The 15217-nt window shown below is 39.5% G+C and overlaps 2 protein-coding genes and 1 long non-coding RNA gene across 3 annotated transcripts; 2 read left to right on the plus strand and 1 right to left on the minus strand.

The window, feature by feature from the left end:
* Positions 1 to 824: 824 nt before the first annotated feature.
* On the minus strand, positions 825 to 5209 carry LOC122141056 (gastrula zinc finger protein XlCGF7.1-like). Its single transcript, XM_042746915.1, has 4 exons — positions 4783 to 5209; positions 3590 to 3678; positions 1115 to 1602; positions 825 to 1002 (listed from the first exon to the last, which is right to left on the minus strand). The coding sequence occupies exons 3-4, from the start codon at positions 1555 to 1557 to the stop codon at positions 825 to 827; spliced, it is 621 nt and encodes a 206-aa protein (XP_042602849.1). The 5' UTR covers positions 1558 to 1602; positions 3590 to 3678; positions 4783 to 5209.
* A 781-nt stretch (positions 5210 to 5990) lies between these two features.
* On the plus strand, positions 5991 to 12009 carry LOC122140723. Its single transcript, XR_006157313.1, has 3 exons — positions 5991 to 6060; positions 6371 to 6498; positions 11749 to 12009. It is a non-coding gene; the product is annotated as an uncharacterized LOC122140723 (long non-coding RNA).
* A 47-nt stretch (positions 12010 to 12056) lies between these two features.
* Positions 12057 to 12756, plus strand: LOC122140719 (zinc finger protein 120-like). Its single transcript, XM_042745431.1, has one exon. The coding sequence runs from the start codon at positions 12138 to 12140 to the stop codon at positions 12594 to 12596; it is 459 nt and encodes a 152-aa protein (XP_042601365.1). The 5' UTR covers positions 12057 to 12137; the 3' UTR covers positions 12597 to 12756.
* Positions 12757 to 15217: the final 2461 nt, after the last annotated feature.

The raw sequence follows: 15217 nt of genomic DNA on the forward strand, positions 1-15217 counted from the left end.
TTAACTAAAATTAAATTTGCATATAACAAATACTTCCATGGTGAACAAAAAAATCTAACCATTTTGACTAGTGTGGCTCACACGATGACAAAAACACTTTATTTGGTGGCACTGGCCAAGTCACTGACACAGTAACTATGTTTTGAAGCATGAATGAAATGTTTTGGGTGAGTTACTCCATTGAGCAGACACGCAAGAGTTCAGATGTCCCAGTTCTGACAACTGCAGTTTTTAGGATGTTAAGATTGTTTTGAAAAATGTGCCAAGCAATGGGAATAACTAATGTATTTTATCCTTTCTATGACTATGAGTTTATGCCTAAATGTGAAGTGCAACTATTCTGCATATATGCATAGTAAATAAGTGGTATTCTGCATGTACAAAGAAAGACTAAAGAATGGCCCACACTAGGACCCACAGTCAGCCCAAAATGTGCCCACATCCCACAGATTTGGCCCACAGAAAGTCCATGATACACCCTGTCTAGGGGTGAAGGATGCATGAAATGAGAGAGTCAAAGCAGGGTGGATCAGGACAGGAGCCAATCAGTACTGTACCTGGACAAGAACACTTCCAAAACAAAGAGAAAAACTGTAACAGCCAAGAGTTGCTGAGAGTTTGCCCACTGGGGCCCCACCTGGCCCACACATTTTATTTATATATTGACGTTTACCTATTTTAGTCTATCCATGTTTTGTGCATGAAATAGATGGTGACAGTCAAAATGTGCAAATGAAGAAGAGGAAACATGGATGCAGCTCTAAATACTTTCGCACTGGATACACATTTAAGGCTTCTCTCCAGTGTGAAGCCTCATGTGCAGCCTAAGGTTTCCCTTGAGTTTGCATCTCTTTCCACACATTGGGCAGGTGAAAGGCCCTTTCTTCACTGTGAACGCTCATGTGAGTCTGAAGGGAGGCTTTCAGTTTGAATCTCTGTCCACACTCGAGGCAGGCGAAAGGCCTCTCTCCTGTGTGAATTATCATGTGAACCTTGAGAGTCCTTTTTGTTTACGAAACCCTTTCCACAGTGATCGCACATGTTCGGCTTCTCTCCAGCGTGAGTTGTTACGTGACTCTTAAGGTGACTTGCGTCTGTGAAACTCAGTCCACACTGACCACTATAAAAACGCTCCTGTCTCGAATGAATCTTCTTGTGATTTTTAACGGTTGCTTTATGTCTGAAGCGCTTTCCACACTGATCGCATGAAAACGGCTTTTCACCAGTGTGACTGTTCATGTGGTAGTCAAGGTTGATCTGTGCAGTGAAGCTCTTTCCACACAGTTCACAGCTGTAAGGCTTCTCTCCGCTGTGAACTCTCATGTGTCTATCAAAGCTTCCCTGCTGACTGAACCGGTTTCCACACTGAGGGCAGGTGAAAGGCTTCTCTCCAGTGTGAGTCCTCATGTGGACGGTAAGGTTTCTCTGATTGCTTATCCACTTTCCACACTCTGAGCAGATCACGCGTTTTCTAATCCGAGTCCCTTTTAGGTTTTTTTTGTGAGGAAGTCTCAGTCTGTGAACAACTAAAAGATTTTTCTTCAGTACTGAATTCATGATTCTTATACCGATCTTTACTCTCCTCTATCAGCACCATCGGTTCTAGAATGAAAAGAGACAAATACAAGTTAAACCCTGAAGATGACCCTGCCATTTTTAGTTTTGAGTTTAGATCCAACCTGCTTGTAGTTTTCAAGTAATTTGGAAGACCTTGATTTGATTAGAGTTGGAGCTAAAGTCTGCAGGTTTGTGACATCCCTGGTCTAATATATATATATATATATATATATATATATATATATATATATATATATATATATATATATATATATATGTTTGTTTTTTATTTTATTTTTTTTAAATATCGTCCTTTCAACAATGATGAAAAATTGTATTTGTGAACAACACCAGTCAGGATCTAAGCCCCACTGTAAAACAGAAACTGTGCTAACTTAAGTTATATTTTTCCAGAGCTATGCATAGATCACAACATTCTCATGGATATCTTGAGAGCTACATAGGCATTTGTGGACAGGAAATCAATATGGTTCATGTCCTAATATGATTATGACCACTTTGTTTGTGTAAATGAAGAGAGTCATCAAACACAAATATGGAGTGCCGCAAGGCTCGGTATTGGGCCCTCTGCTTTTCTCCTTATATATGTTTTCCCTCAGAGACATTAGCCGGTTTTCCTCTGTTGGGCCAGTGCGAGCCAGGGCTTAAAACGGGCCGGGTGGGGCTATTAGCCTCGGACCTGTAGCACCGAGGCCAAAATAGTGCTGTGTTTCCACCGTTGGGCCAGAAGCTCCGCTGCGCGTCACTAAAAGCCACCCTTTACACACCTCTCAGGAACAACGTCACACAACCCCATCATTTCACCAACAAAGAGAAGTTATCAGAAAACTAAGAAATAAATCGCTGGAACTAGCGCTATCACAAAAACGAACACGATAACAGCGGCCTTTTGTTTGCATGCTTTGTTAAATATTTAAATACAAAAGCATCGAATGTTTTACTATAATAAGTGATACATTAATCATAATGAATTCATTTATCAGGATTGAAAATTAGTCACACAGAAATAAAGCCTTATGAACATAGCCTGCTTATTCAGTCGAGTCTGTTTCTGTTTATTTGTAGTCACAATAGCCTATATACATCACATTTAGAAAGACTAATCATTTCTATATTTTTATAAAAGTTCCTGAACAAAAAACATTGTTATATTTTTATGACATAGGCTACGCGGAACTAAACTCTCGAGACGAGACTTATGACAGATAAAATATGTTACTAAATAAATACATGATTGTGATAGAGAATTTGTATTTTTATGATTTCTTCAAACGGTCGCATTTACCATGTTTACTATAGTAACGTTAATACCTAGCGTGCATAGTCTTTTGCATCGCTTGTAAATATTTCTGCCTTTTATGGTGATTATAATCCACATTGGATCGAGTTATTTCAAACACTCGCTGCTGACTGAAAGTGAGTTTTGAGCTCAGCTTATTTTAAAAAGTGTTTAATGCTGGTGTTATAGCTGTTATCTTTATGAAATGAACGGCGCTGACACTCTCCAGACGCGGAGAAACTCGGCCTTTGTTCATAACCACTCCTCTAGCCCCAGCTGGCCCACTTTGGCCCAAGGTTTTTGTCGGGCCAAAAAAACCCTGGCCGTTGACCCCGAGGAAGCCCCGACGAGGCACGATCAAGCCCCGGAAGTGACAGTGGAAACGTGACTGGCCCTGGCACGCACTAGCACGCCCGCTTTTGGCCCGACAGTGGAAACACGGCTATTATAATTAGATATTACTGTTACACCAGTGACACACAGGTTTGGATTTCCTCTCAGCTTGAAGAAACAGAGATTTCCAAGTTAACAGAGTGTATTAAAAATATCAAATATGATATTGCTGAAGTAATTTCTAAACTTTGATTCATCATACAGCCCTACTGCTAGCTCATGTTGAACTGTTTCTCAAATATGTCACCATACATTAAAGATGTGTGATTTAATTTGGCCAGTCACTGCTGTGGTTTTAACATTATTATGAGGAAATAAAAGATCATGATATCTACAAACCGCTTGAAAAGTAGATTGATCACAATATAAAATCATCAGATCACCATGTGAAAGCCATCCGGGTTGCAGTTTGTCTTGTATACGCAGACCTATACAGTATGACAACATACAAAAAAAAGCTCTGAAGTGAGAATTAATCATTCTTTCTGGACAAATCGATCAGTCACTCATGCTTTACAGCAAGTGTTAATGGCAACTGCATTTCACCGCCTTTGTTTTTATTTCGGCGAATGGAAATAAAGTGTTTATTGTCCATCCAGCCACGCAAGAAAATAATAAAAACATATTACATTTACGTAACTGTATCGCTGGACTTTTTAACCCCTTAACTGTCACCGTCCCACCTGTGGGACGCTTGGCGCTCTTTTTTTTTTTGTTGTTGTCCTTTTACTCTATAAAATCTTTTGGTAATCATCATAAATTATATATCATTTGAAAGCTTAGAAGCCCAAGATTCATCCTGTGAAAACCATTTTGAAATCGGACATTGTGTTACCATGGAAATCGTATTTTAAAATCTTATGGCGGTCTCCTCCCCCTTAGTGGGCGGTGTCAAGTGTCATATTACAAAAAGCATTACGGTCTTTTAGAATCAAAACTTTTTATAATCTTGGCAACAAACATATCATTGGAAAGGTCTGAGTCTCAGGATTCCATATCTGGTGGTTATTTTGAGTATTGAAGTAAAATTGACAGAGAAATCTAGGGAAAAATTCATTAAACAAAATTCACAGGAGTTTTGATGGCTCCCGGTGGCTGTTTGTGGTATGACATCCTAAATAAAATCTCACAGGAACCTCAATTTTTTTCATATCAACTTCAAATTTGGAACATAACTTATTTAGGCACAAGGCTTTAATTTTATACCAATTTTAGAGTAAAACCTGTTATGTAAAATATTTATAATAAATAAAATAAAATAAAATAAAATGAATATAGCGCATTTTATTTACAGTACATTTAAACTTCTATAACTTTTTGAAACTTTAAATTTTTTGAAAAAATTCTACTTTTGCCAAAATCTGCTAATTTTCTTCTTTAAAAAGAGACCAACCTTAGGTCTATATTCCAAAGTGTTCATAAAATACAACAATTTAAGTTTGGATAGTGCACTTTAATGCCTATTTTTAAAAATAAATGGGGGGTGACAGTTAAGGGGTTAATAAGGATCGAATGAGTGAGTGAAAACCAACCTGTATCTTCCTCAGTCTCTTCACGTTTCAGACTGAACACTTCCTCAATCCTTATGTCTTCACTCTCCGCTTTAATACACGACATCTTCATAATAGAGTGTCACGTGGATCTCTGTGTGTTTAAGAGAATAATTAGCAGAAAAATAAATAACTGCACACTAAGCCTCTGGGAGCGTCTCATTCAGCTTTGCCAGTGACTGAGTGTATAAACTGACCGACGATACAGCGAGCGAAACGAGACGCATCGTTAGATAAAGTATTACAATCTTACATTCAGTAATAACGACGCCACTTTACATCGTTTGCTAAACCTGTAAAATAGCTTGAACGTGTTGCATTCATTTAAACGCTTAAAACCCAAACCGTTCTTAAGTCGAATCATAACAAACACCGAGCGCGCCGCAGCCTTGTGACGTCACGGTGCCCAACCAGAATAAAAGTCCTGTTTTATTCTGGGAAGAAGGGAAGAATTATTATAGGTGAAATACATATTTAAATACACTTTATTCATTATTATGTATTATTTTTAATTTATTCAAATTGCTTATATTTTAAAGAGTAATGCAATGTTGTCATGAATTGCTTTTAAAAGTAACTTTCCCCAGCACTGTGACCAGCTCTATTACAATGCAATGCAAGGATCTTTCAGGATTGTTTGCGATTCTTTTGTGATTAAAGTATTACACAAATAAGCTAAAGGTGAACGATTTCATGCATGTGATGGATACAAACCCAAGGTAGATACTAAAGAAATGCTCATTCCCATCGTCCTAGCTAAGTTAGCTAAGCATTTTAATAAGTGCTGTGCAATGATTATTAAATAAATAAATTTAAAATAAAAATTCACAAAAAGCACCATGCGCAATTAATCGAATTAGCGGCAATTCAGCGAATGCAACAACGAAATACAGCGTCAAACTCACTTTAGCCTATTTATGAAACATAGAACTTTTATTAAACACAAAATATCTCATGCATGTGTTTGTATTTTATTTATACACCGTACAAACACACATTATGTAAACACAAACTTATTTTGGATGCGATTAATCACGACTGATCATTGCCCAGCACTAATTTTCATACATGGACTTTTCATGTATTGCTTGATAACTGTACTATTATAACTTTTATAGTAGCTGTTCGTATTGTGTTATATAGAGAGAGAGAGAGATTTTAGAGATCAGCGTGTGAACGGGACTTTTATTTTGGTTGTGTGGTGTGACGTCACAGGGCTGCGCCGCGCTCCCGCATCTGATGTGATTCGGAGGAAGAAAGGTTTGTGCCTTTAAAGCATTTAAAGGTTTTGAATAGATATAAATCATTCAGTGCATCTGAACTTTTCTAAAGCGCGAGTCAGTGAGTCAGTCGCTTCGTGAAGTGATTCAGTGACTCGAATCAGCGCACGCTGTGACGACACAACACACACACACACACACACACACACACACACGTGTGAACACAGCCTTTACAAGCCATAGCACTTATCCTCATGAGAGTTTAATCTCTTAAACTATTCTGAAAATCAGTATACACAATGTAAAGCACGAATGCCTCAGTGTGTTTTTATTATTGATCTTAAACACAGAGAGGCTCCTGTTGAAGAGACTGAGACACACACTGTTATAAAGATGGAGTTTATTAAAGAGGAGAGAGAAGAGATGAAGATTGAAGACACATTCAGAGTCAAATATGAAGATACTGAGACACACACAGGTTGGTTTTCATTCACAAAGCTGAACTCACTCATCTGATCCTGATTAAAATGTCCAGCTCTACAGAAATGAGTGATGTTTTTGAATATGTTTTACATTATGTAGACATATATACGCTTGAGAATATGCTAAGGTGCAACAGAGTGTACGTGGGCTGGATACAGAATGTTATTGATGTGCATTGGATGGAATCCAGTGGTAGCAGGTAGATTATTGTATTAATAGTTCGGTGTTGAACTGTTAAAGTTAAAGTGCAGTGTGTGGCATACCTTATTGTGGAGTATGCTGTAGGGTGTATTAGTTCAGACTGTTCATAAGTCGGATAGCCTGAGGGAAAAAGCTATCCCTCAGTCGGCTAGTGCGGGATCGGATGCTGCGGAGACGTCTTCCTGAGGGCCAGCAGAGGGAGCAGTCTGTGGGAAGGATGGCTGGAGTCATTGATGATCCTCCGGGATTTCCTTATACACCGCCTGGTGTAGATGTCCTGGAGGGAGGGAAGCTCACCTCCAACAATGTGGCTGGCAGTTCGCACGACCCTTTTCAGAGCTTTGCGGTTGCCAGCGGTGCTGTTTTCAAAACCAGGCAGTGATGCAGCCTGTCAGGATGCTCTCTATAGTGCAAGTGTAGAATGATCTGAGGATGCTGGGGCTCATTCCAAACTTCATCAGCCGTCTCAGGAAAAAGAGGCGTTGATGTGCCTTCTTCAGCACTGCATCAGTGTGTGTAGATCAGGTGAGATCCTCACTGATGTTAACACCGAGGAACTTGAAGCTGTTTACCCGCTCCACAGGTTTCTTGTTGATGGTGATGTGTGTTCTCTGCTCTGTCTCCTGAAATCCACCACCAGCTCCTTGGTCTTGTCGATGTCGAGTGAGAGGTGGTTCTCCTGACACCATTTAGTCAGGGTGCTCACCTCCTCTCTGTAGGCCGTCTCATCGTTGTGGGAGATCAGGCCTATCATCGTTGTGTCATCAGTGAATTTGATGATGACGTTGGAGCTGTGTGTGGCTGTACAGTCATGTGTGTACAGGGAGTACAGGAGCGGGCTGAGGGTTCCTTTCATCACACCACGATTTGTTGATAAAGAAACAAACTCCCCCACCTCTGCTTTTCCCTGTGAGCTCTTTCGTTCTGTCCGAGCGGTGCACGTAGAACCCCGTAAGCTCGATGGCTGAGTCTGGAACCACTGCAGACATCCAGGTTTCTGTGAGGCAAATAATGCAGCAGTCCCTTGTTTCTCATTGGTATGAGATACGTGCCCGCAGTTCGCAGAGTTTGTTGTCCAGTGACTGAACGTTAGCCAGCAGAATGGATGGGAGGAGGCGCAAACTTCTGGAGGGCACATAAGATTGAACTAGTGAGCTTAGGTATGTTGGTGCCGTGTCAGTGGTCGTCTTGTAGGCAAGCATCAGTACCTTGAATTTGATGCGAGCGGCTACTGGTAGCCAGTGTAACCTGATGAGGAGAGGAGTAACATGAGCTGTTTTGGGCTCATTGAAGACAACCCTCGCTGCTGCATTCTGGATCAGTTGTAGAGGCTTGATAGTAACATGCAGGAAGGCCTGCCAGGAGAGCATTACAATAGTCCAGTCTGGAGAGAACAAGTGCTTGGACGAGAAGTTGGGTGGCTTGCTCTGACAGGAAGGGTCTAATCTTCCTAATGTTGTATAAGGCAAATCTGCAGGACCGGGTCGTTGTAGCAATATGGTCTGTGAAGCTTAACTGATGATCCATCACAACTCCTAGGTTTCTGGCTGTCCTGGAAGGAGTTTATGGTTGACGAACCCCAGCTGTATAGAGTATTTGTGATGAAACGATGGGTTAGCTGGAACCACCAGCAGTTCAGTCTTAGTAAGGTTGAGCTGAAGGTGATGGTCCTTCATCCAGCTAGAGATGTGTCAGACAGGCTTCAATGCGAGCAGCTACCGTCAGGTCATCTGGAGGGAATGAGAAGTAGAGTTGAGTGTCATCAGCGTAGCAGTGATTGGAAAAAGCCATGCTTCTGAATGACTGATCCTAATGACATCATGTAGATGGAGAAGAGAAGTGGTCCAAGTACTGAGCCTTGAGGAACCCCAGTAGCAAGTTGTTGTGACTTAGAAACTTCACCCCTCCAAGACACCCTGAAGGATCTATCAGACAGGTAGGACTTAAACCACAGGAGTGCAGTTCCATAGAGGCCCATCTTTCTGAGGGTGGACAGGAGAATCTGGTGATTAACGGTGTCAAAAGCAGCAGACAGATCCAGCAAGATGAGTACTGAGGATTTGGAAGCTTTTCTTGGCAGTCGCAGGGCTTCAGTAACCAAGTGCGTCAATTCTACGCGGACAGCAAGCGCTGTGATTGGCCTGCTAGAACCTCTCCTTCCGTATGTACTTGAGTTTTTGGTGTGTTTATGTGCACTTCAATATATTGTGATTGGTCATTTTAATATAAATCATGTTACTATAAAATAAAACAAAGCAAAGAGCAAGTGTCTTATCATTTATTATACTACATAGTATTATACATCAGTAGTTGCCCATGACAAACAATGTTGATCTGACGTGATACAAGTCCTTGTGGAGATGAAAAGAATGCCATCTTCTCTTGTTCCATTGTTGTTTATACATCAGTAGTTGCCCACGACAAACAATGTTGATCTGCCGTGATCTCCGAAGAGCCACTTTTTCTTCGGCTTTTGTCGTGGTTACTGCAGGTTACACCATTGCCGCCATCTCATTGCTTTAATGTTTATTGGAGTTGTTTTTTCTTATTGTTAGTTTTTTGTTTTTTTATTTGGTATGTGTGCGTTTACTTGTTTTGGGGATATGTGTTAATTTTTCAAATCGTCATATTGTCAGCACGTGAACTATTTTGGTGTTTTAAACCGCGCAGGTGCGCGAAAGAGAGCCTATGGAAATCCACCAATAATCAAAAAAAAAAAAAATACTTTCAAACATACTGATAAACTAACATTAAATATAAAAATACTGTATTTAAAACAGCTAGTTCATATATAGTCGGACGCAACTGTCATACCGCGTGTCCTGTGACAAATTTGCCGCATTTGTTATCAGTCTAAATGTTCTGCAAAATCGGTCAACGGTGAAAATCAATAGTAGATTTCATTTAAAGTCCAACAGTTTAACACTAATATTGGACATAAATGAACACGTTAAATATAAAGTATTTAAAACAGGTAAGTTCATATATTTGGAGTAAAGTTCAATTGAATGGATGCATCAGTCATACAGCACCCCATGACGAGCCCAACGCACTGCCACAGAAACAAGAATGAGATGCGTTCTAACATAACTGTGGCATTAAACTCAGTTAGTGATGGCTCGTTTAAAATATTGTACATATATAGGCCGTTCAGATTACTTGTTAAAGTGCAATGAAATACCTTATATCTGCAGACGATGTACGTCTTTGTGGTTGGAGACTTCTTCACCGGCTACAGGCTCTGATCCTCATTTGCGCGTGTGTGTGTGTGAAATGCGGTGCTGAAGTGAAATAGCTGGGCAGTTTGACAGCCGAATTATAATAGGCCGCCAAAAAAAAAAAAAAAAAAAATTAGTATAATTTAATACATTAATAGGAGAATGAGCCTAATATCATCTTGACGATCGACAGAGACATCTGCTATCGTCGATACACGATACTACGTCTATTGGCACAACCCTATCGTGGACACATGCAGACTAGCGGTTTGCATGTGTACTGGACAGAAGTATAAATGAAAACTGATGCATAGCCTACGGCGTAAAGGCTACGGCAAAGGTCCGAAGCAGAAGTATGAATCAGCCTTTACTGTGTAACGCATTATACCTAACTCTGGCTATCACTAGTGTTGTTTGTGTGTGCGTGAAGCACCTGTGCGATCAGATGGATTAAATCAAATGAAGATATAAAGAAAAGAAATAAAATGCATTAAGAATGGCACAAAAACGAGCATAGCCTATACATAGTTTTTTCCCCCCTTTTGTTAATCTGTTAAATATGTTATAGCCTGTTCCGTATTTTGTGTGGTTCTATTTATTTTATTCCTTTTATAGAATTAATTGTTGTTTTTTTCTCCATTCACAGAAGGTCTGCAGGTGTGTGATGTGACGATGTGTGTATCCTCATGGTCTGCTATTTATGCTATTCATGCATATAAAACTAAAGCCCTGAATAAAACGAAAAAAAAAAAAGTCATTCTAATCTTACTGGTCAGTGATTGACTAATGAGTTTTGGTTGTTGGTCAGGAAAATAACCTAAATGAACAAAATGCTGTCATTCTACAATTCTCCACCAGATTTATATGCTGAACACAAGTTCAGGGTAAAAAAACCTTGTGTACACGATCTAAGACCAGACGTGAGATTTGATCGTATGTTCATTTCGTAAATGAGGCCCAGTGTGTCATAAGCTCTTTAGCCACTGTATTTTAAACAAACTAGGACTTATTTGTTGACCCTGCAGCACTTCTAGCACGCAAGAAGGCTGTTCTACAAAACCAGAATTGAAAATTAAGAAATAATTAATTGCAAGTAAATTACTAGCCATCCCACATTTTATATTTTCAATACACCTGTTAACTTGGAGAACTGTGTTGTTTCTTCAGGTTGTGAAGAAATACTAAAACTGTGTGTTACTGGCATGATAGTGAAATCTAATGATAATGTCTCTCAAAGGACCTATATATACATGAGAAACAGAAGACCTAATACTGAGCCCTGTGGCACTCCATACTTATTTCTGATGAGATGGTTTTTTTTTTTTAACAAAGTGGTAGCAGTCAAAGAGATAAGAAATAAATCTTAACTCTTGTCCATAAGTGCTTACACAATTCTCAAACTATCAAAGTGAATTCTGTGGTCTATGTTTTTAAAGATATTACAGCTCTAGGAGAGAGCAAAGTTTCCATGTTAAAATTGGGCTTAAATCCTGACTGATATTGTTCACAAATACAGTTTCTCTGCAAAACTGAACCTCGTAGAAAGGAAAATATTCTTTTAACGTTTTAGACCAGGAATGTCAAACTCGCAGCCCTACAGAGTTTAGTTTTTACTCTAACTGAACACACCTGAATTAAGGTTTTCATTACTTGAAAACGAAAGGTACAGTAGGTGGTGTGGGTTTTGGTAAGGTTGAAGTTAAACTACGCAGGACTGCAAAAGCTGAGTTTGACACCCCAGTTTTAGACATTTATGGCAGGTTCAGCTATTGTTGCTTACTGCTTTTAAACAAGGGTTAACTTGCATCTGTCTCTTTTCATCCTAGACATGATGCCGCTGAAAGAGGAAAATGAAGAACTAAATGTAATGCAAGATACAGATCAGTATAAGAAACATGATTTCATAACTGGACAAACATCATTTAGTTGCCCACAGACTGGAAAGACTCGCTCACAAAAAAAAGCTCAAAAGACTGGAACTAGAAACAATTTCACCTGCCAAGAGTGTGGACAGAGTTTCGATCAACAAGGAATCCTTAAAATCCACATGAGGATTCACACTGGAGAGAGGCCTTACATCTGCAAACTGTGTGGATATACTTTCAGTCGAAAAGAAAGCCTAACCAGGCACATGAAAATTCACGCTGGAGAGAGGCCTTACACCTGTGCACTGTGTGGAAGTAGTTTCATTCGAAGAGGAGGCCTTAAAAGCCACATGAGAATCCACACTGGAGAGCAGTCTTACACCTGCCCTCAATGTGGAAGGAGCTTTACACACAGACAAACTCTTAAAGCCCACATAAGAATTCACACAGGAGAGAAGCCTTTTACCTGCCAACAGTGTGGAAAGAGTTTCACTCAACATGGAAACCTTAAAGTCCACATGAGGATTCATGATGGAGAGAAGCCTTTCGTTTGCCAACAGTGTGGAAAATATTTCATTGAACATGGAAACCTTAAAGTCCACATGAGGATTCACACTGGAGAGAAGCCTTTCACCTGTCAACAGTGTGGAAAATGTTTTTCAGTAAAAGGAACCCTTAAAAGCCACATGAGCGTCCACACTGGCGAGAAGCCTTACTCATGCCTTCAGTGTGGAATCCGTTTCACTCGGCATGGAAGCTTTAACAGGCACAAGAGAATTCACAACAGAGAGAAGCCACACACCTGCTAACTGTGTAGAAGGAGCTTCACAACAAAACTAATCATGAACAGTCACTGGTGAGAAGATGTTTATATTTGGTTGATGATGGTTTCTCATGCAGTAACATCTCATGGCTCAAACAGATTTCTCACCTCAGTCCTCAGTCGTGGTATGGAGGATGGAAGAGAGCACTGTACATTAGTAACATCTCATGAATCCCTGCCGGACCTAAGACTCGAACCCACAACCTTCGGGTTACAAGTCTAACCAGTTACTCTCTAACCATTAGGCCACATCTCCCCCCATTATGTACCGTATTATGTACGGTAGATGGTGAAAGATTTATATTCTTTGAAGTCTTGCGTTGAGAAGTGTTAATTTTGAATGTTTTGATAATTATTACATTACGTTTGTCGGAAAGAGGTAATCCACAACCTATCTTTGCTTGAAAAGACTGGGACTTTTGTGGATGCCTGTTTATACCCAATCATACACTTAACAAAATTATAAACGCAACACTTTTGTTTTTGCCTCCATTTTTCATGAGCCGAACTCAAAGATCTAAGCATGATTATTGCACAGGTGTGCCTTAGGCTGGCCACAATAAAAGGCCACTCTAAAATGTGCAGTTTTACTGTATTGGGGGTCCGAGGGGGTCTGAAAACCAGTCAGTATCTGGTGTGACCACCATTTGCCTCACGCAGTGCAACACATCTGGGCTGGTGTAGTTACACGTGGTCTGCGGTTGTAAGGCCGGTAGGATGTACTGCCAAATTCTCTGAAACGCCTTTAAAGACGGCTTATGGTAGAGAAATGAACATTCAATTCACGGGCAACAGCTCTGGTGGACATTCCTGCAGTCAGCATACCAATTGCACGCTCCCTCAAAACTTGCGACCTCTGTGGCATTGTGCTGTGATAAAACTGCACATTTTAGAGTGGCCTTTTATTTTGCCCAGCCTAAGGCACACCTATGCAATAATCATGCTGTCTAATTAGCATCTTGATATGCCACACCTGTGAGGTGGATGGATTATCTCAGCAAAGGAGAAGTGCTCACTAACACAGATTTAGACAGATTTGTGAACAATACTTGAGAGAAATAGGCCTTTTGTGTACATAGAAAAAGTCTTAGATCTTTGAGTTCAGCTCATGAAAAATCGGGGCCAAAACAAGTGTTGCGTTTATAATTTTGGTTCAGTGTAATTCCCTCATATTACCAGTTCATCTGCTTATTGTCAAATGTCTTAAAACAGTTTAACTAGGATATTCTATAATCACATAACTTTTATTTTGCTTCTGTCCCAACTTTTTTTCTTCGTAGTTCTGTCAGTAAAATAAAGGTTAAAGATATATTTAAAAAAAAAACAAAAAAAAACACAGGTTCTTGTTTTTATTGCATTTTACAAAATGCCCCAACATTTTTATTCTGCTGAACGCAAATGAAGATATTTTGAATAATGTGGGCAATCAAACAGTTTCTGGTCCCCATTGACTATTTCTTGGAAATATTTCTTCAAAATTATTTTCATTTGTGTTCAGCAGAAGAAATGAACTTTTAAAGGGTGAATAAATGATGACAGAATTTTCATTTTTGGATGAACTATCCTTTTAATGTGCAGTACTACACTTTGCACCCTTTTCACTCCCATTCCATAAATTCAAGTATGGTAAACTCCATCCTGCAAATCTGGATGACAAGAAGATATGTGACTAAAAGGTTTCTGTATTAAGCCAATTAATTATAGCCTTACAAACCCTCACACATGCACATGTAACTGTCTGTAATCACTTCAGGGCTCAGGAGATCTGCCTTTGCTGTCAAAAAAGATATCCTTCATTTATATATGTATTTATATATCATCTTTTGTATGGTAACACCCATGTAGAGTCTGCAGATGCTCTTAGAATAATTGATGGTGTTTGGAGAGTAATGTAAATACATTTTGATGGATTTTAGTGGTATAACAATGCTTTTAGTGACATTGTTTCATAAATTATGTACTTTAATCCAGCAAAGTTGTTCTTTGTCAGTATTTTTACCAGCAAGTGCCTGTTTACCAGCAATCCTGTCTCATGCATCAACCACTAAGAAATGCCAGTTCTGTAATGTTTCTGTTAATTCTCAAGAAGAACCTTTGTAGACATATGAAAGAAAGCCAAACTGGTTTGTTAGTTAAGCTGGTAATGCTGGTGAGATCTTGAGAGATTTAATGCATTCTTATATTTGCAGTTGATTTTGTCTCTGGATGGATACATGACTGAGATTCCTTGGGTTGACATTGGGCTGGATGATGCTGTAAACTGTATATTCTTCTGTGTTTACTCCGTTCCCATCTGCCTAATTTCCTACATAGTTTCCTCATCTGTTAAGAAGTCCCTCATACCTCCCTGATTACTCTCCCTGTGTATTTATGCTGCGAGTTTCCTTTATTCCACTGTCTGGTCTTGTTTGCATTCATACTCGTGGATGTGTATTTTACCTTGGTTATTTCTCTTGGATTATTGAAGTGTCTTTCTGAAGCCCTTCTGAAGTTTGAGTGTTGATGTAAAACTTTACAATAACACAACGTCTTTTGCAATTACATCTGGTTAATTAAAACTTCTTAATGTTTTCACAACCATTAACAGCTAATTTTTTGCTGGATTAC

Source organism: Cyprinus carpio, chromosome A4 (assembly GCF_018340385.1).
Source record: "Cyprinus carpio isolate SPL01 chromosome A4, ASM1834038v1, whole genome shotgun sequence".
Taxonomy (NCBI): Eukaryota; Metazoa; Chordata; class Actinopteri; order Cypriniformes; family Cyprinidae; genus Cyprinus; species Cyprinus carpio.

Bases quoted from the DNA above. Each gene is read 5' to 3' on its own strand.
- LOC122141056 (XM_042746915.1), bottom strand. From the start codon at position 1,557: ATGAATTCAGTACTGAAGAAAAATCTTTTAGTTGTTCACAGACTGAGA. The intron at 1,003-1,114 runs GTGTGGACTGAG...GTAAACAAAAAG, and splicing joins GAGCGTTTTTATAGTGGTCA to GACTCTCAAGGTTCACATGA.
- LOC122140719 (XM_042745431.1), top strand. From the start codon at position 12,138: ATGAGAATCCACACTGGAGAGCAGTCTTACACCTGCCCTCAATGTGGA.